This window comes from Heteronotia binoei, chromosome 21 (genome assembly GCF_032191835.1).
Source record: "Heteronotia binoei isolate CCM8104 ecotype False Entrance Well chromosome 21, APGP_CSIRO_Hbin_v1, whole genome shotgun sequence".
In the NCBI taxonomy this organism is placed as follows: Eukaryota; Metazoa; Chordata; class Lepidosauria; order Squamata; family Gekkonidae; genus Heteronotia; species Heteronotia binoei.
The window spans coordinates 20,392,453-20,413,972 of record NC_083243.1 but is presented as its reverse complement, the minus strand read 5'-3'; the positions used below and the strand labels follow the sequence as shown (position 1 = coordinate 20,413,972).

The window sequence follows — 21,520 nt, the reverse complement described above, 5'->3', positions numbered from 1 at the left end:
CTTAAGTTTCTCATGGACGAGACCAACACAAAGAATGTTGGGAGGGAGCAGGGAATCAGTTTCTCCTCACGAGGGTGGCTTAGGGTTTCCATCTGCCCACTTATGGCGGGAGACCTCCAGTCAGTTCTACCCCTTGCCTGCTGATGCTCAGCTGATTGGCGGGAAGAAACTGGGACCTAAGTTGGGGGAGTGTGATTGTCCCAGAGAGAAAAAAATTAAAAAGAAAAATAAGGCCTTGTCTACTTGCTGGAAGTTCTGGCCATAGAGTTCCTGATCATTCCTAGAGCTACCCTGGCGTGGCACTTCTGGGTGGCTCTAGGAATCGCCAGGAACTCTATGGTCAAAACTTCCTGCAAGTAGATAAGATTGTCTTTTTCTTTTTAATTTTTCTCCTAGGACTCTGCCCCCCTCCCCACAACCCTTCTGAGGTATGCGGCAACACTAGGGCAGCTGGTACACCACACTGTCCTTGCCTGCCAAGAAAAACAGGTGAGAATGCTTTGCTCTCATCAGCAAAAATTAAATAAAAATTTAAAACCTAGTGCTGATTAAGTCAAAAGAGTTATAGACAATGACACTTAATGTTCTGGACTTTAAAATGAGAACAGGGAAGGGTCTGTCTTGCCAAGTTTGGGTTGGGGGACCATTGGTCTGTTTTTAACCTTTGGTTCCTAAGTCGTTGGGTTCCCTATAGCAGAGCTGTAGCTGAGCTTGTTCAAGTGCTGCAGAGTTGAACCCCGACCCCCGCTCCACCCAAAGCAATCCAATTAAATAACATTATGTTACGACCAGCCAAAAATAAAAAAGCAAAACAAAATAGCTTATGTCCTATAAAATAATAATACTTTAAAAAACCCTCAAATGCTGCGTTTGCAGTACAAGTGAGTCTGCTGTGCCAAGGTGACTGAGAACATCCTGACGTCAAAAGAAAATCAAGTATGACTGCCGGCAAGCAATCTCCTTTAGGGGATGTGGGAACTTATGAGATGATGGACAGCAGGCAATGGAGGGATGCTACGTTTATCCCTCCTGGCCTGAAACTCATCAAAAAGGGAGTGAAGAAAAGGGTCTCGCTTCACCCTCTTTCAGTGGTCTTGTGGACTTCTCTGCACCAAGTAGGCTGATGTGGCTGTGCTCCCCCCAGAGGTCTCTGCTCTCCCCGAGCACCCAGTCGTACAAAAGAAATAATCCCACCGTTACTTCTGGCATTCCAACATTCCGCAGCTGTCCTATATCAGGCCAGAGATTCTGCCTGGGAGGGTTCTAATCTTCACACGAAACTGCAAGAATGAAAATGCGCTTCGATTGCGAACCCTCTTTCTAAGGGGAACTGCCTTCACCATACCACAAAACATCCCTGATTTTGTTTCGAGAGCAGTTCACAGCGGAGAAACACAAAACGGGGCACCAGGGTTGGGCCTGCTATGGTGGACTATGCTTGCTGTTCAGGGGCTCGAAGGCTGCAGATCTTGCCCCTCTTCTTCAGCTGTGTCTCTAAAGCCACGTGTTCTGATTTAAGGTCAGCCCTGGGCCCTGATTTAAGGTCAGCCTCTGTGCCAGCTGTGTGGCTCTTCTTTGTTCCGTAGGACTGACGCCCTAGCTAATCCCATCCTCGGTGCACCGTCTCAAAGTTTTTCAAGTATTCTAAACCTGAATTCCCAGGGCCAAGTTACGAACCCGGAATCCGTCTCAAAGTAAAGAATGTCCATGTAGAAGTCCAGAGGGTCTGCTGGCATTTCCGGAGGGGGCGCCTTCCGTCGGTCAGGAGACAAAAAAGGGTTAATACCCGTCCTCGTCCTCCACGTCACAGCCGTAATCTGTAATCACAAATGGGAAGAAAAGGGATTAGAAGTGTCAACCACCAGCAGCCTAGCCCATACGAGGCACCGCAGCCCAACACAGAGATCGATTTTGTCCTGCCTAATACACAAACAGTGTATGTGAAAAAATACAACTGTGGCAATATTACTAAGAATTAAACATACATATGATCAAACGAAGACAGCAATTACAAATTATTTGCAAAAAATCACATTCCCAAGCACAAATCCGCTGGTTATAATCTTCAGTGCAGTAGATACCGTGCCATAGCTTTCATCAATATGCAATATAGCCGTCACTTCCGGACATATTCTGATGCTTCCATCAGAATATGCAATATAGCCGTTACTTCCGGACATATTCTGATGCTTCCATCAGAATATTCAATATAGCCATTACTTCCGGACATATTCTGATGCACATAGGAATCCTATCATATAGTACTCATACAAAATTCATAATCCCATAGTATTGCTACAAGGGCGTCGACTGAGCTCTTGTTTCAATAGCTTTCATCAGGCAAGAGATTAATCCAGCAACCAATGTGCTAGACAATGTGCTATTGCCATTTGAAAAGTCTGTATGGAGGTCTCTGATCCCATTCAAGAATTGTTTTAAAGAAACGTGTATAGCACATTGGCTGCTGGATTAAATCCCTTGTTGGATGAAAACTGCTGAAACAAGAGCTCATTCGACATCCTTGTAGCAATACTACGGGATTATGAATTTTGTACGAGTGCTATATGATGGGATTCCCATGTGCATCAGAGTATGTCCGGAAGTAACAAGGACTATGCTGCATTCTGATGCAAGCTATGGCATGGTATCCACTGCACTGAAGATTCTAACCAGTGGACTCACATTTGGAAATGTGATTTATTTTTTGCAAATAATGTGTAATTGTGATCTCTGTTTGATTATATGTACGTTTAATTCTTAGTAATATTGTCACAGTTGCACATACAGTCATTGTTGTGACAACTCTCCTAAAGTTGCCTAATACATAAAGGCGACAGGGAAGAGACGAGCCTCAGAAGAAGCACAAAGAGACACGGTCCAAAGGAGCGCTTCCAAATGCAGCGGGAGAGCAGATTTCCAGAAAATGCAACACAACGAGCCTTTCTGGGCCCACTGAACACATTAAGGGAAGCAAGTGGCAGATCACCAGAGAGGAACAAACCAGCTGGGGTTCTAAATTAACCACAATTAAGTGCCGTCAAGTTGCAACTGGCTCGCAACAACCCCTCCTGGGGGTTTCAAGGGACGTTCAGAGGGAGTTTGCTGCTGCCTGCCTCTGCACAGCAGCCCCTGTCTTTCTCAGTGGTCTCCCTTCCCATGGCTGGCCCTGCTTAGCTTTCAAGCTCTGAACGACTCAGGCGAGTCTGGGTGATTTGGGCTGCTTCCCCTTTCCCCCATTCGCTCAGCCCGCTTTATTATCCCTGGAAGGCTTGTGGAGGCTCCTCCCACTTTGCCCCACCTGTTCTGCTTCCTCTTATAATGATGCAGAATCCTTTCCCAAGCTTTGCTGAAGGAGAAGCACACAAATGAGTTTCGCTGCCTTAAACCGAGTCAAACTGCTGCCGTCTGATTGACGGATGCTCTGATTCAGTATAAGGCAGCGTCATGTGTGTTCATGTGTGTCTGTTTCATGAAAGTGCCCCGAGTGTTCGGCTGTCATCTGCTGAATCTCTGCTTGATGGACCACTTAACAGTTCAGTTCCTCAGAGGAGATATTAATCTCCAGAAGCACATCTTTAACCTGGAACAGAAGGTCCGTGAGTTGCTATTAGCCATAAGGTCTAGATGGAACACTGTGTCTGGGGCAGTGATGCTCTGTTTTCTTTGGGGGACAACAGTGAGAGGGCTTCTGGCACCTCTGGTGGACCTCCTGATGGAACCTGGGTTTTGGCCACTGTGTGACGCAGGATTGGACTGGATGGGCCATTGGCCTGATCCAACAGGGCTTCTCTTACGCTCTTATGTCTGGGGCAGTGATCCTCTGTATTCTTGGAGCCTCGGGGGCAATAGTGGGAGGGCTTCTGGAGTTCTGGTCCCTCTAGTGGACCCCCTGGTGGCACCTTGGTTTTGGCCACTGTGTGACGGAGAGTGCTGGACTGGATTGCCCTGATCCAACATGGCTTCTCTTACGTTTTTATTTCTCTTCTTCACCTGAGCTTGCTTTTGGTTCCTTCTGTATTTTTTCTCTACTCCAGTCTATAGGTAGGATGCTTCAAATACGCTGATTTAGTCAAAACAGAAGGTCATTAAGACCCTCTGGCAAGTTTCCCACTGGTGGACCTCCTGAAGGCACCTGTTTTTTTTTGGCCACTATGTGACACAGAGTGTTGGACTGGATGGGCCACTGGCCTGATCCAACATGGCTTCTCTTATGTTCTTATATTTCCAAAGGACAGGAGCTACAGTGCAGCTTCTGTTAGAAGCAGGTGAGGAGGTTGGTGGGTTCATCATTCTGCAATGTAATGAAGCAATGGCTAACTTACGGCTGGCTAAATGGCAGCTTCCCACACTCCAAGCATGATGCTTTCCCCCCTCCCCTACACTGCCTGTGCTCAGAAGTGCAATCAGCTAAAAGCAGGAAAGCCCCACCACTGACTCTCCATGATTTGAGAAATGTTTCCCCCAGTGCCAGTTCCATGAAATCCTTTAATTCAGGGATGCCAACGGTAGCTCTCCAGATGTTTTTTGCCCACAACTCCCATCAGCCCCAGCCAGCTTGGCCGATGGCAGGGGCTGATGGGAGTTGTAGGCAAAAAAACATCTGGAGAGCTACCGTTGGCCACCCCTGCTTTAATTGGATTTGCCAGGGACGGAAATGCCCGCGTGCAGAAGAGGTGCTCTGCCAGTGAGCCACGGCCCCTCACTCCTTGGCAATGGCGACCCACCCACCCACCCAAACACATGCTCCTCCAAAGGCTCAGATGGTCTACAGATTAACCTGCAGGCAACTTTGGAATTTGAAGACAGCATGGTGGGCATAGCCACAAAGTGGCTGTCATAAAGTGGCTGCCAGAGGAGGTGGAGCCAGCCACAAAATGGCTGCCCCAGCTCACCTTCACTCACGCATTGAAGATCTTTGAGCAGGGGCGGAGGCTGCCGAACCAATATTTTTAAAGATCACAGTGAACTGAATGCCCAGTGGCCAATCAGAAGGCTTGCTAGACAAAGCCCTGCCCAATTTCTAAAAACACTTGGCAGGCACCAGGAAAAGTGTCAGCAGGTGCGGTGGCACCAATGGGCACCATGTTGGAGACCCTTGATTTAGTACATTTTTGCCTCATCCTTCCTCGAAGGTGCTCAAAGTAGCACCACTTTCCACATTCTGTGCTTTCAACAGCTTCGGGGGGGGGGGGAGCGTTACCCAGCAAGTTTCCATGGCAGAATGGTGACTTGAACCCAGGTCTCCAAGATTCTAGTTTAATGCTCTAACCCAGGGGTGGCCAAACTAACTTCAGAGCCAGTCTGGCGTAGTGGTGAAGTGTGTGAACTCTTATCTGGGAGAACCGGGTTTGATTTCCCACTCCTCCACCTGCACCTGCTGGAATGGCCTTGAGTCAGCCATAACTCTGGTGAGGTTGTCCTTGAAAGGGCAGCTTCTGTGAGAGTCCTCTCATCCCCACCCACCTCACAGGGTGTCTGTTGTGGGGGAAGAAGATATAGGAGTTTGTAAGCCGCTCTGAGTCTCTGATTTAGAGAGAAGGGCGGGATATAAATCTGCAGTCTTCTTCTTCTAAAGCTGCATAGAATAAATGTCAGATATCTGAGAGCCAAAAGACATGAATGTCAGATGTTTGAGACCGGAAGGCAAATAGGGTGGGGGGGAGGGAGAAAGGTGGAAAGAAAGCAACTTTAAATGCATTTTCCCAAGTCACTGGTTGGCTTGGAGAAGTGATTTAAAGAGACAAATGCCTGCTCCAAGCTGGCTGATGGGGTGGTGGGGGCTTCAAGAGCCACACGATATGCATTAAAGAGCCACAGTTTGGCCACCCCTGCTCTAACCATTACAGTACTCACTCAGGCTCTCCAACACCCCATATGGAGGCGGCCAAGTTGACGTAATTCGCACACCCTTCTCGCTTCGTCAACGCTGCTCTCTAGCAAATGGCAGAAACATTCCTCACTTCGTTTCTCCCCTCCCTCATATACATACATCCGCTTAGGGAAGAAAGAGTGGCAAATATCATAATCAGAATGGTTTTAAAATAGTCACGCTTTGAGGGGGTAGGGAGAAGGAGTTAATGGCCTTTAACTAGTTTTGTGCAGTTTCTGCCGTCGTTATTACTATTATCATCATCGCTGCCGCTGCTACGCGTTCCCTTCTGCACCGACAGACACACCCTCTACAGGAGCGGTTTGCTGGGAAGGCGGCTCTAATCATATACGCCGTCGGAAAAAGAGTTCCCTACAGCTTGAGTGATTGCCTTCCACTCAAATCAAACTGGTCTGTTATGATTATTCTATAGACCTCGCACAAAAGTTGAAAATCAACATCCGCCGCAAAATTAAGGGTGTCGAGAGACGCTGTCGGAGTAAATAATCAACACTCCGGCTCCCGCCTTCTCCCTGCGACTCTGTCGGATCCCACAATTAGTGGGTTCCGTGTCAACTCTTGGGCTACGTGTGCGTATTTCTGCTGATACGTTAGCAACGCTGCGCAACAACCCCAGAGGGTGCTCTCCGTTCCGCAGTCTATTTATATTAAGGCCTCCACTGCTGTAGATGTGTTCTTGGTAAGGAAAATCTTGCAAGCATTCGCAATGTGCATCTCATAAAATCAGTCCTCTGCTCACTCACTGAAGCCACCCGTCACATTTTCATCCCACCTTTCCTTCAAGGAGTTTAGGACGACATATGTGATTCTTCCCTCCTCTTTTACGCCCGCAACAACCCTGTGAAGTAGGCTGGGCAGAGAGAGTGGGTGGCCCAAAGTCACCCAAGGAACCCTGTGAGCGAGTGTTCTACCGTAATTTTTCCAAGCCCAATAACTGTAACTGTGCAGTTATATCGACAGCCAGCTTGGCGTAGTGGTTAAGACCACGGCTTTTGCATATTAGCAAACACACCATCAGGAGGTCCACTAGTGGGGCCAGGACACTAGCAGCCCTCCCATTGTTGCCCCCCCCCCACAAGCACCAGGAAGACAGAACATCATTGCACCAGACAGAGAGTTCCATCTATACCTTGTGTCTAAGAGCCACTGATAGACTTCTGCTCCATATGTTTATCCAATCTTATTCTCCATGAATCTATCTAATCCCCTTTTAAAGCTGTCTATGCCATGCCAGAATGGGGATTTGAACTTGAGACGCCAGATCCTAGAATCATAGAGCTGAAAGGGACATCCGGGGTCATCTAGTCAGATGAGAGCCAGTTTGGTGTAGTGGTGAAGTGTGCGGACTCTTATCTGGGAGAACCGGGTTTGATTCCCCACTCCTCCACTTGCACCTGCTGGCATGGCCTTGGGTCAGCCATAGCTCTCATAAGAGTTGTCCTTGAAAGGGCAGCTTCTGTCAGAGCTCTCTCAGCCCCATCCACCTCACAGGGTGTCTGTTGTGGGGGGAGAAGATATGGGAGATTGTAAGCCGCTCTGAGTCTCTGATTCAGGGAGAAGGGCGGGGGTATAAATCTGCAATTCTTCTTCTAGTCCAACCCCCTGCACAACGCAGAAAATTCACAACCACCTCCACACCCAGTGACACCTGCTTCACACCCAGAAGATGGGCTGGGGGGGAGGGGGAAGGAACAACAACTCTCCAGGATCCCTGGCTATACTGGTTAAAAAAGAGAAAGAGAGAGATCAGGTTAGGCTGACACGACTTGTTCTCGAGAAACTCATGCTGGCTCTGCCCTGTTTTGCTGTTTCTGCCCAGGATTCCCTCTCCCTCCCTTTACTCCACTCTCCTCGTATTTTCTCTTTTTGATCGACTGGGGCCGATGCGCACATAGCTGAGTCAGAGAGGGCAGCTTCACCTTGGATCTGCAGCTAGGGCTGAGGGTGCCAACTCAAGGTTTGGAAATTCCTGGAGATTTGAGGTACGGAGCCTGGGGAAGCCAGGGTGTGAGAGGAAGGGAAGAGATTTGCCAGGGATGCAAAGCCATTAAATCTGTGTTCTGGGATACTATCATGATCCTGGGCCAAGCAAGGCCTACAGACTCCAGAGAAGCCTGCCTAGAAGTTATTACAGAAAGCCTACATCTCCCAGGATCCCCTCTATCCCTCTGATTGGGTGGCAAGGTTTTGGAGGGAAAACTGGCCCAGAGAGTGGTGGGACCTGGGAGGAGAGCATAAAAGGGCCAAGCACAGACAGGGTGTATTCTCTCTGGGAAAGGCTGCAGGAGAGGAGGCAGCAGGAGAGATCCCTTACCCAAGGGGTGAGTTTTGGTATTAGTAGCAGGGAACGTCTAGTTAGTTGCGTCAGGGCTTCTATTTATTTGCACCACTGTTACTGCATATATATATTTCACTGTGTTAACTCACTTATTTGAGCACTGTAAATAAACTGTTGCTGTTATACTGCCTGTGTCCTCATGTCTTCTTGGTCACGGTTAAGGGGTATTTACTAATAAGGAAGACAAGGGTGTTTGGGTGCTTTGAGCCCTCTCATGCAGACCCTTGCCAGAGTGGTGGCAGCCAGTAGAAGGCCCTGCTAGGCTCCTGCTGTGTGACAGACTATAATTGACTTCCCCGCCTCCAATCTTCCAGCTCCTCACTACTTCGCCAAGAATCCTCACAAATAATGGCCAGAGGCTCAGAAATTACACCTGTACAATCAGTACCCCTGGATGCAGTTCCACCTTGGATCCTTCTCTGCCCTTCTAATCACTACACTATACCAGCTCTCCCGGGGCAGTCATGCGACACTTCCTCCCTTGATTGTCAACCTTCTTTGCAAGGAAAACGAGAGACTTTGGGGAGGAAATACATTCCGTGCGTTGTCTTCCAAAAGGAACTGAGTTGAGGCCTACCGTTTCCTCCCATTAACTGAAGGGCGCTCACGCAATGGTCCTCCTCTTCTTCAACGTCCTCTTCCTCGACTTCCTCCTCGTGGTTGTAAGAGACGGGCCCGGTCTCCACCAGGACGTTGGCTGCCTTTTCAACCTCTGGAGCCTCTGCCTGCACGTTGGGAAAGATCGCCTGCCAAGGAGGAGAAAGGAAGTTAGCAGCATTTCTTGCCACTCGCTGTTTCCTTTTAAAAGAGCCCCCTGTGCCCAATTGAGGTTCTCCAGGAGGGATGTTAAACTAAGGGAGAAGTCACTATGGAGATAATCAACAACACAACCACAAGGTTACAGTGACAATTAACTAACAAATGTATTTATTAACCATAAACACAAGTCCCTAATAAAGTCCTTAGAGTAGATATGTATGGAAAATGGCCATTTAGAGCCTTTTGAGCGATCGCCATAAGTCAGGGGTGGCCAACAGTAGCTCTCCAGATGTTTTTTTGCCTACAACTCCCATCAGCCCCAGCCATTGGCCATGCTGGCTGGGGCTGGTGGGGGTTGTAGGCAAAAAAAAAAAATCTGGAGAGCTACCGTTGGCCACCCCTGCCATAAGTGAAGGTTTTTGTGGAGACTATGGTCCCTATTAGTGCTCTGCAAAAATCTTATATTTGTTATTAAAATTTGTGGAATATCCCCTGTTGAAAAAGAATTGGAAACAGGTGAGGCAGAAGTCGACGACCTGTCCAGGGATTTTCAAGCAACATTTGGAAAGTCATACTTCATGGAAGAAAATTTCACTGAAGGAATAACGACGTGAAGAAGACGTTCTCACTTTGGACTTTTCCCATATGTATCTACTCTAAGGACTTTATTAGGGACTTATGTTTCTTTGTGTTTGTGGTTAATAATACATTTGTTAGTTAATTGTCACTATAACCTTGTGGTTGTGTTTTTGATAACCTCCAGGAGGGGGATGGAGATCTCCTGGGATTTTAACTCATCTCCAAATAGGGTTGCCAGATCAAAGTTTAATTAGCTACTTGATTGATAAAAAGCTGAAGACCGTATTAAAAGAAAGAAATCCAAGATGGCGTCCCTAAAAACATTCCACCCCAGTTCTGGACTACCTGGTCACTTTCTGGGCAGGGGGAGGGGATCACAAAACCAGAAGTTAGGGGGAGGGAAAACAGAGAGAGAGAGAGCCCCAGCAAAAAAAGGCTGCTGTCCTCAACTGAAAATCGCAGTATAATATCGAATATAATGCCACAGAGTCCGCCCTCCATTTTCTCCAGGGAAACTGAGGTCTGTAATCTAGAGATGAACAGTAATTCCAGAGGATACCCAGGTCCCACCTGGAGGATGGCATCTCTATCTCCAGATGAAAGAGATCAGCTCCCCTGGAGCAAACGACAGCTTTGAGGGGCAGACTCTACGGCATTATGCCTCACTGAGGTCCCTCCCCCCCAAAACCCTGCCCTTTCTAGGCACCATTCTCGCTGCCCCAAAAAGCTCTGGGAACTACCTAGGGTGTCAAACATGTGGCCTGGGGGCCAAATCAGGCCCCTGGAAAGTTCCTATCAGGCCCCCAAGCAACTAGCTGTCATGTGCTTCCATCTCCCTCTCTCTTCCTTCCTTCTGCATCTCAACTTGCTTTGCAAGGCTTGCTCAATCGCACAGGAGCTACAGAACAAAACCTCGGTTTTCTCCATTGGTTGAGGCTCCTCCCCCTCCTGGTCCCCTGGGGAGGGAGGGGAAGAGCCAGAGCTTCCTTTGCCCATTTCCCTTGATCCCATAGAAGAAATACAAACAAAGCACCCTTAACACCAACAAGTGCTTATGTTTTGAGCAGGGCTTTTTGTAGAGAAAGCCCAGCAGGAACTCATTTGCATATTAGACCACACCCCTTGATACCAAGCCAGCCGGAACTGAGTTCCTGTGCATTCCTGCTCAAAAAAAGCCTTGGTTTTAAGTATGTTTTATTTTAAAGGGTTTTTGCTTTTTTACATCTTCAGTCATGTTTGTCTGTGTCCTTTAAAAAGTTTATATCTCTGCTACCTAATCTTAAACAGGTACACACATGGCCTGGCCCGACAAGGCCTCATTTATGTCAGATCCAGCCCTCATAACAAATGAGTTTGACACCCTTGCTCTAGGTAGTTCCCAGGTGGCAACCCTCTTACAGCCATTTCATGGAAACCCTCACTTTTTCCTGTTGAAGCTTCAGGAATCCCAGAGCATGGCCAAATACCGAATGAGAAATATGACATCATTAAAAGATGTGTTGGCGTTAATGCACAGAAAGGAAAGGAAGAGTTATTTTTAAAATGGAGGCGTGTGGGCAAAAGGCATTTGGGGAAACTTGACAGTATTTCTTTACAGCCGGCTGGGCTTCAACCAAAACCCCATTAGAGGCAGCCTAAGTTATCACCTTCATGTGAACACAAAAGGAAATTAAATGATGCGCATAAAAAAAGCACCCAAATGGGTTAGATAATATTTAGCTGCAATTAGAAAGTGCGTCAATAACTCATTAGGCAATTTTGCATCAAATGGCTTCATTAGGAAAGGGACCCATAACTCCGTGGTAGATTGCGTGTGCTTTGCATGCAAATGGCGCCTAGTCCAAACACTGCTGCCTTCTACAAAACGCTCTAAGGTGAGCGGGATGGATTCGACCTCTGCCTCAGACCTTGGCAAACCACTCCAGGCTGGAATAGACCAAACAGTTGACCAACAGCCTAAGGGAGCGCCGTGCATTCTATTATACAGTTCTGTGGCATCCGGTAAAGTGGTAACCAGCACACTTTGCTTGGGGGTTCATGTTCCCCATATCTAACAACTTCTACATTTTTAGGGTTACCAGGCTGGCAACTAGCAGGATGGCTGGAGGCAGTGACATTGGGGAGAGGCGCATTCAACGTCGGGGACAACACTACATCACTTCCAGTGAAAACCTGGAAGTGACAAAGGGCAGCTCTAGGAATCGTCAGAAACTCTATGGTGAAACCACAGAGTTTGTTTTATTTTTATTTTATTCCACTTATATCCCGCCCTCCCCACCGAGGCGGGCTCAGGGCGGCTCACGCGGACATGCAGGTGCATGATTCAACATAGTAATACAGCATTAAAACCATAAAACGTAGAGTAAAAATAAACGTAAAATACATAAAAAAAATTTCGGTGCCATGAGCTTACATTTTCCAATGTTATAGTTCTCTGTATAGCAGCTCTTAAGTTATCCTCTCTGCAGCTGCTATACAGCAGATTGTTGGTGGGGGTTCACATGTTGCTTTGAACTGTAGTGGCCAGCAGCCTAGTTCACTAATGCCTGGTGGAAGAGTGCCGTCTTACAGGCCCTACGGAACTGTATGAGCTCTCGCAGGGCCCTGACCTCTTCTGGCAACTCATTCCACCAGCTTGGGGCCACTACAGAGAAGGCTCCGGCTCTAGTTGACATGAGCCTCGCCTCCTTAGGGCCGGGGATTGTAAGCAGATTTTGTAATCCAGGCCCAAGTGCTCTCTGGGGAACATGTGGGCAAAGGGGGACCCTAAGGTATGCAGGCCCCTGGCCATATAGAGCCTTAAAGAACCAACACCTTGAAATGAACCCGGTATGCAATAGGCAACCAGTGCAGCGCTTTCAACACAGGCTGAATGTGTTCCCGTATAGGAAGGCCCCTAACAACCTGGCTGCTGCGTTCTGCACCAATTGACGCTTCCAGGTTCGAGACAAGGGCAGCCCCATGTAGAGGGCATTGCAGTAATCCAATCTTGAGGTGACCATGGCATGGATCGTCGTCGTCAAGTCGCTGCGTTCGAGGTAGGGGACAAACTGCCTTATCAGCCATAGATGATAGAAGGCTGATCTGGCATTTGCTGCCACCTGGGCCTCCATATTTAAAGAGGAATCCAGGAGCACCCCTAAGCTTTTGACCTTGGGCACCAGTGTAAGTGGTGCCCCATCCAAGGTCGGTAGTAAGACCTCAGTTCCCGCCACAACTTAGGTATAGGGCCTCTGTCTTCATCGGATTCAACTTCAGTCGACTCAGCCTGAGCCACCCTGCCACAGCTTGAAGTGCCATGGTCAGATCTTCTATGGAGGAGTTGAACTGGCCGCCCATCAGCAGATAGAGCTGGGTATCATCTGCATATTGATGACATCCCAGCCCAAACCTCTGGGCGATCTGGGCAAGGAACATATGAAGCTGCCTTATACTGAATCAGACCTTTTGGTCCATTAAAGTCAGTATTGTCTTCTCAGACTGGCAGCAGCTCTCCAGGGTCTAAAGCTGAGGTTTTTCACACCTATTTGCCTGGACCCTTTTTTGGAGATGCCAGGGATTGAACCTGGGACCTTCTGCTTCCCAAGCAGATGCTCTACCACTGAGCCACCGTCCCTCCCCAAGGAGGCGCATGTAGATGTTGAACAACATCGGGGATAGAACTGCCCCTTGTGGCACACCACACACAAGTGGGTGCCGACGGGACAGTTCCGCCCCTATTGCCACCCTTTGTCCCCGACCCTGAAGGAAAGAGGAGAGCCACTGTAAGGCCAACCCCCGTATCTCAGCGTCAGTAAGTTTCTGGCAAGTCCTAGAACTACCCTATGTAATTTCTCGTTTTACCATTGTAGGAGGTCTGGCAAACCTATGAATACTATATAGGTGGATAAATCATTCTCCCAGGGAGAAGCCAAGCAACAGTTGCGCATGTCTATAATCCCTAAACAAGCCTCCATTTGCCCACCCCAGGTGGGGAATTCCCTGCCCCAATTTCCCAGCCCTCCACACAGTGACACTCTAGGAATTTCCCCTAGTGTCTATGGTAAAGACCAGATACACTAGCAAAAGCAGACAAGAGCATCACCCAAAGTGAAATCACCCCATCTCCCCAAATTTGTCCTCCCCAGGCATCATCCCAAATTTCTGGGTATTTGTCAAAGTGTTGGGAACCCTATTGGAACAACCACACAACTCACTCCGGCAGAGACAGCAAACAAGGCACATTCCATGCCCGCATTTCTTTAGAAAGGTAAAGAGGTATTATTACAGGTCTGCAATAAGTGGATAGGGAATAGTTATTGTTTTGCATAATGATAGTGTTTCAAAGGCAGCCTATTTCACGAGAGGTTACACGCACGCAACCTGATGGGTTTTCCATTTTTATTCCTGAACTGCCATCAAACCAATCCAATAAAGCAGGGTAGGGGAGACTGGGAGAGGCTCTATCCAAGGCTCCCCTTTCACTGCTACAGAGACAACTCTCGGCATTATTAGAATCGCAGGATGCATTTCTCAGTCGCTATTTCCTCTCCTTCCACCCTCGGTTCCACACATTTCCAACTCTCCCATCAGTAGAGAGAGAAAAAAGATCTGGAAATCATGACGCCTCCTATCCTCCCCTTTTTTTCTGTTTAATTTTTTTGGCCCCAGGCAATCATTACATCCACAGTCCTCAAAATCCATCCATTCTTGGGCCACGACAGCCAGATCTTTCTCTGCACCGGCTGCAGAATGCAGGTCTCTCAAGTGAACTCCCACTTCCCCATATAGAGTCTCATTTTATCCTCTACTTCACTGACTGTTGAGTTAAAAGGCAGGGGATGTTTGAGAACTTGCAAAGAAGGAGAAATCCCATATTCTTCCAGTCTCCCCTGAGCCTTCTCTGCTTCCCCTCCAACCTGACTCCTTTCCTCCACCACCCCCTGCTAGCCTCCAGGTGGGACCTGGGGATCCCCTGGAATTTCAGCTCATCCCCAGACTACAGAGATCAGTTCCTTGGAGAAAACTGATGCTCTGGAGGGTGGACTCTAGGGCACTGTACCCTACTGAGGTCCCTGTGCTCCCCAGACTCTATCCCCAAATCTCCAGGAGTTTCCCAAGCCGAATCTGACCAGCCTACCCCCACCCCCATCCACCACCAGAGGCTGGCAACTACACCATAAAAACATAAGAGAAGCCATGTTGGATCAGGCCAATGGCCCATCCAGTCCAACACTCTGTGTCACACAGTGGCCAAAGAAACCTCAGGTGCCATCAGGAAGTCCATCAGTGGGGCCAGGCATTAGAAGTCCTCCCACTGTTGCTCCCCCCCTCCCAAACACCAAGACTATGAGCATCACTGCCTCAGACATAAGAACGTAAGGGAAGCCATGTTGGATCAGGCCAATGGTCCATCCAGTGCAACACTCTGTGTCACACTGGCCAGAAAAACCGAGTGCCATCAGGAGGTCCACCAGTACCCTCTACTCTCCTCTGCTTGCTCCAGCTCTCACATTCTCAATGTCACTGGTGCTGGCCACATTTTCCCCTCTCCTTGCTGCCCTTCGTTCCACTTTTTCCTCCATCCATCTTCTCTTGCCGCTTACCTCTTTTCCCTCTTGGATCTTCTTCTCCAGTTTGGTGTAGTGGTTAAGTGTGCGGACTCTTATCTGGGAGAACCGGGTTTGATTCCCCACTCCTCCACTTGCACCTGCTGGAATGGCCTTGGGTCAGCCATAGCTCTGGCAGAGGTTGTCCTTGAAAGGGCAGCTGCTGTGAGAGCCCTCTCCAGCCCCACCCACCTCACAGGGTGTCTGTTGTGGGGGAGGAAGGCAAAGGAGATTGTGAGCCGCTCTGAGACTCTTCGGAGTGGAGGGCGGGATATAAATCCAATATCTTCTTCTTCTTCCCCCCCCCCCCCGCCTTCTCAGCCCCACAGCCTCTTGTATCTCCATGTGCCCTCTCCTACCCCCAGTTCCTGCTACCCCACCCCTCACCTCCAAAGGAGATTAACAAAAACACAACGTTGTTTAAAAGTTATGAAACCTTGGAACGTTACCTCACAAAGCCTTGGCATCCATTTCGGCCTACCTCAGTTACTAAGGTTACCATATTTTGAAAAGCAAAAAAGAGGACATATTTCCCAACTGATTACTTCCAACAAGTGATCGCTCTGACTCAGGGCTTTGTTTTGTAGCAGGAACTCCTTTGCATATTAGGCCACACACTCTTGATGTAGCCAATCCTCCTGGAGTTTACAGGGCCTGCTGGAAGCTCCAGGAGGATTGGCTACATCAGGGGTGTGTGGCCTAATATGCAAAGGAGTTCCTGCTACAAAACAAAGCCTTCCTCTGACTAATCTCGTTTTAAATCTCCCCACTATTTAAAGTTGTGATAATCGCAAATAAGTTGGAACATTCCTTACCTTTCAACCCCAAAAGAGGACATTTTCATCAGTTTTGTAAAAAGAGCCCAAAGGAGGACAGACGCCGAAAAAGAGGACATGTCCTCTAAAAAGGGGGGCATCTGGTAACCCCGTCAGTTATGCTATCTGGAGTCATGCAGGGAAGTCAAAACTGGCAGCCAAGTTCTTGCCAGGGAGCCTCATAAAACCTTGCCACTTTTAAACTACTGTGTGTTTCATTTAATCCTCCCTCCCAAGTCTTTCCCCTGCAAAACATGTGGTCTAGGGTCGTCAACCGCTAGGTGGCTCCTGGAGATCTCCCACTATTGCAGTTGATCTCCAGATGACCAAGATCCATTCCCCTGGAGAAATGGCTGCTTTAACATAATAAGAACATAAGAGAAGCCATGTTGGATCAGGCCAATGGCCCATCCAGTTCAACACTCTGTGTCACACAGTGGCCAATATCTATGTGTGTGTGTATACACACACACACACATATATATATACACATATACTGTGGCTAATAGCCACTGATGGACCTCTGCTCCATATTTTTATCCAATCCCCTCTTAAAGCTGGCTATGCTTGTAGCTGCCACCACCTCCTGTGGAGGGTGGACTCAGAATCCAGAATGATAGAGTTGGAAGGGACTTCCAGGGTCATCTAGTTCAACCCCCTGCACAATGCAGGAAACTCACAAACACCTCCCTCTAAATTCAGAGGATCTTCATCGCTGTCAGATGGCCATCTAGCCTCTGTTTCAAAATCTCCAAGGAAGAAGAGCCCACTACCTCCCGAGGAAGCCTGTTCCACTGAGGAACTGCTCTAACGGTCAGGAAGTTCTTCCTAATGTTGAGCTGGAAACTCTTTTGATTTAATTTCAACCCGTTGGTTCTGGTCCTATGGCACTGTACCTTGCTGTGGACTCTATGGCATCGTACCTTGCTGTGATCTCTCTCTTCCCCTGGCTCCACCTGTAAAATCACCAAGAATTTCCTATCTCAGAGCTGGTAACCTTGTGTCCCTCCAAGACTGCAGAAATGTTTGATCCCTATGATGTATTAAACATAGGATGGACAAAGGAACATGTTATTGGAAGGTTAACAAATGTGGAATACGTGTCATTTAGTCCCTCTGTGTCATTCGCAGAATTTGCATCCATTTCAAAGGCCAGGGTTGTTTTGTTGTTGTTTCGCTGTCTAGTCACAGCAGTTGGGTTAGAACTGATAAAAGGAAGTCCTTCTTCACCCAAAGGGTGATTAACACATGGAATTCACTGCCACAGGAAGTGCTGGTGGCTACAAGCATAGACAGCTTCAAGAGGGGAATGGATAAGCATATGGAGCAGAGGTCCATCAGTGGCTCTTAGCCACAGTTTATTGTTGGAACTCTGTCTGGGGGAGTGATGGTCTGTATTCTGGGTGTTTGGGTGGGGCACAGTGGGAGGACTTCTAGTGTCCTGGTCCCACTGGTGGACCTCCTGATGGCACTTGTTTGGGGGTTTTTTGGCCACTGTGTGACACAGAGTGTTGGACTGGATGGGCCACTGGCCCGATCCAACATGGCTTCTCTTATGTTCTTAGTTGACTTATGGCAACCCCGTAGGACTTACAAGGCAAGAAAGGAATAAAGGTGGTTTGCCATTGCCTAACTCCCCGTGTCGCAACCCTGGACTTCCTTGGAGGCCGCCCATACAAATACTAGCCAGGTTCAACCCTGTTTAGCTTCCACGGTTTGATGAGATCTGGCTTGCCTGGGCTAGCCACATCAGGGTTTCAAAGACTTAGGGACAACGAAGTGAAATATTTCATGAAAACTGCATTCAGAAAAACAAATGCAAGATAGATCGCAGTGGACAGCTATGCACGTAATACGCCCATGCAGTAAGTATAAGAACATAAGAGAAGCCATGTTGGATCAGGCCAACGGCCCATCCAGTCCAACACTCTGTGTCACACATAAGAAAGAGAAGCCATGTTGGATCAGGCCAATGGCCCATCCAGTCCAACACTCTGTGTCACACAGCGGCCAAAAAAACCAAGTGCCATCAAGAGGTCCACCGGGGGGGCCAGGACACAGGACACTGCATGTAAATATATACAAGTAATGCATGCAATAAACATCTAATGCATACATGCATTATAAATATATACAAAACCCACACAAATATTAGAGGAGCCTTGTGGCGCACAGTGGTAAAGCTGCAGTACTGCAGTCCATGCTCTGCTTGCAACCTGAGTTCGATCCCGGCAGAAGCTGGGTTCAGGTAGCCGGCTCAAAGTTGACTCAGCCTCCCATCCTTCCGAGGTCAGTGAAATGAGTACCCAGCTTGCTGGGGGGGGGGGGCGTGTTGGAGGAGTGTAGATGACTGGGGAAGGCAATAATGAACCACCCTGTAAAAAGTCTGCCGCGAAAACATTGTGACGCGATGTCACCCCACGGGTCGGTAACGACTCAGTGCTTGCACAAGGTAAGGTAAGGTAGTCCCCTGTGCAAGCACTAGTCATTTCTGACTCTGGGGTGACGTTGCATCATGATGTTTTCACGACAGACTTTTTATGGAGTGGTTTGCCATTGCCTTCCCCAGTCATCTGCACTTTACTCCCAGCAAGCTACGTACTCATTTTAGAAAAAGATGATATTGGATTTATATCCCGCCCTCCACTCCAAATCTCAGATTCTCAGAATGGCTCACAATCTCCTTTACCTCCCCCCCACACCCCACAACAGACACCCTGTGAGGTGGGTGGGGCTGAGAGAGCTCTCCCAGAAGCTGCCCTTTCAAGGACAACTCTGCGAGAGCTATGGCTAATCCAAGACCATTCCAGCAGCTGCAAGTGGAGGAGTGGGAAATCAAACCCAGTTCTCCCAGATAAGAGTCCGCACACTTAACCGCTACACCAAACAGGCTCTCGAAAGGATGCTTGCACATTTTACTGACCTCGGAAGGATGCTTGCACAGGGGGCTACCTTTACCTTTTTACAGAAATATTCCATAGCTATGAGACAGCCACACAGCATCTTGAGACAACAGCAGTATGAACATGTGGTGTTTTCATTTATCTGCCCTCCACCAAACTTTAAAAATATTGAGACGGGGGAAGGAGAAAAGATTTCATCTTGTGCCCCCAGCATTTTAGGGCTGAGCCTGAAATTGTTCCCTAAAAGTAACGGAGAGCTTGTGCAAAAGCCAGAAACAAGGTTGTTCTGCTCCCAGCCTCCTACCTTGTCTGCAGGGAAGCCACAAAAGTATCAAGAGCACCCCCCAGGTAATCCTTACAGGTTACAAGGATAGGAGGCTTTCCCTTCAATTTCACACCTTCCGTGTCTTCCCACGAGTTATTATCGCACAACTCAAACTCTCCGATACACCACTGTGGGGAATTTAGGTTATCAGAAGAAAGAGACATCACAGTATCGGTCGAAACAGCATCCCAATTTATAGTAATTGTTATGCCAGGAGTTCTCCTTCGCCTTGAATGTTTTCACAGGAAAACGTTTGAATTTTAAGGAGCTACAACTGAACCATTATTTTTAAAAATGCACAACCCTAATTAAAGGGTGACCTTCGTCTAATTATCATGTCCGTTTCCCAACAGTGTCAGTTCTCAGAGTGTGCAGATTTTTTTAACGAGGAAAGATGAAAAGTATGAATGGATGTGGGGGAGATGTATTTCCCCCTGGCACAAGCGCAAGCCGGTTTTGGGGAGGAAAAAAAAATCAGGAGTTCCTAATCATTTTCATGTAACAAAGCTCTCAAAGACTTTTTTTGGTGGAACTTCCCCAGATCAGTTTCCGATAGATGAATATATTGGATTTGCAGTTGCAAGTGGAGGAGTGGGGAATCAAACCCTGTTGTCCCAGATAAGTGTCCGTGCACTTCACCACTACACCAAACTGGCTCTCAAGCCATGGCCCCTCATTAAATCTCGTAAGCTCAGGGTATCGTAAGAGAAACAGGATAAGTTCAGCTAGTCACACTGAAGAAGAAGATGGAAGGTACTGAATTTATACCTCGCCCTTCACTCTGAATCTCAGAGCAGCTTACAACCTCCTTTACCTTCCTCCCCCACAACAGACAGCCTGTGAGGAAGGTGGGGCTGAGAGAGATCTCACAGCAGCTGCCCTTTCGAGGACAACTCCTGCAAGAGCTATGGCTAGCCCAAGGCTATTCCAGCAGCTGTAAATGGAGGAGTGGAGAATCAAACCCGGTTGTCCCAGATAAGAGTCCGCGCACTTCACCACGACACCAAACTGGCTTGTTCAGTCTACCTGAATAACAAGCTTGGCTTTCAAACTCCTAAGATGAAAGTGGGCTGCGTGTGTTCGCTCATGCCATCTTAGCCTGAACGACTCAGCGAAGATAGGCAACCATCGATCCTGCTAACTAGGGGACTTTTAAAAACTATGCTGGGCGCTGCACAATCGTGCATGCATTTGTCCTGAAAAATATGAATGGCACATATTTGGCAAATTAGCAGTGTGCGGCCTAAGACTGATACACATCTGCTTGTTCTATGGATCCAGGCGGCAATTATCATAAATAGAACGAGCGGGAGAAAGAGTTCTTTCTCATTCAAAAGATATTTTTGGCAGGAGGCATGTTCAGAATCATACATAATTGAGAAGCGTACAGCTAGAGGGGAGCAGCAGCCTTGGAGAGCCGTACTCTGGCCCAAGGAAGTCAAAGTCCCAGAGGGGCCCCGCAAGTCAGGCTACGTCTTAAAAAGCTGAAACATGGCAAAAGCAGAGGCGTAAACTAACAAAACACAAGGCACCATGGTCTCTAAGCAAGACAAAAAATAATAAGACCATGCAATTTACAGCAAACATACATACAGGGGTGGAATTCTAGCAGGAGTTCCTTTGCATATTAGACCACACCCACCTGATGTAGCCAATCCTCCAAGAGCTTATGAAGCTCTTTTTTTGTAAGCTCTTGGAGGATTGGCTACATCAGGTGGGTGTGGCCTAATATGCAAAGGAGCTCCTCCTAGAATTCCACCCCTGCGTACATGTAAGTATATTACAACGTAGAACAGTAAGAAAATATTAGTGTAGTTACAGTCCATGAACGGTGCAAAACCTTTTCAATCCAAACGATGTGTTCTACAGATGTAGTCCCGGAACCTTACGAATAATGAAATAGTTCTTTCTTCCTTTCTTCCACTACCCAATGGGACTTCTCTTGAACAAGAGACAGGCTTCTAATTGGGAGGAAAAGATCCTGGAGCCCAACTTGCTATTCGAATATAAGCAGTTTTGTGTCGTCTGTGTTACTGCTGGAGGCTACTGTGTCCCATCAGAAGGAAACTCATGAGCAAGGACGGAGCTCTAGAAGAAGACACAAAACTGCTTATATTCGAATGACAAGTCAGACTCAGGGATCCTTTTATCCTAATTAGAAGCTTGTCTCTGGTTCAAGAGAAGTCCCATTGGTTAGTGGAAGAAAGGAGGAAAGAACTCTCTTTCATTTTTGGTATGGTCCTGGGACTAAATCTGTAGAACACCTCATTTGGACTGAAAAGGTTTTTCACCATTCATGGACTGTAACTACACTCCGGGGTGG

General features: G+C 47.9%; 1 protein-coding gene across 1 annotated transcript in view; it reads right to left on the bottom strand.

The window, feature by feature from the left end:
• Positions 1–499: 499 nt before the first annotated feature.
• The window catches only part of BRF1 (BRF1 RNA polymerase III transcription initiation factor subunit), a 357,225-nt gene continuing 336,204 nt past the window's right edge, over positions 500–21,520 (bottom strand). The window contains exons 17-18 of the mRNA XM_060261809.1: positions 8,806–8,974; positions 500–1,817 (exon numbers count right to left, since the gene is read on the bottom strand). Coding sequence (XP_060117792.1) covers positions 1,780–1,817; positions 8,806–8,974 — 207 coding nt within the window. The 3' untranslated portion in view covers positions 500–1,779. The remainder of the gene's footprint in view (positions 1,818–8,805; positions 8,975–21,520) is intronic.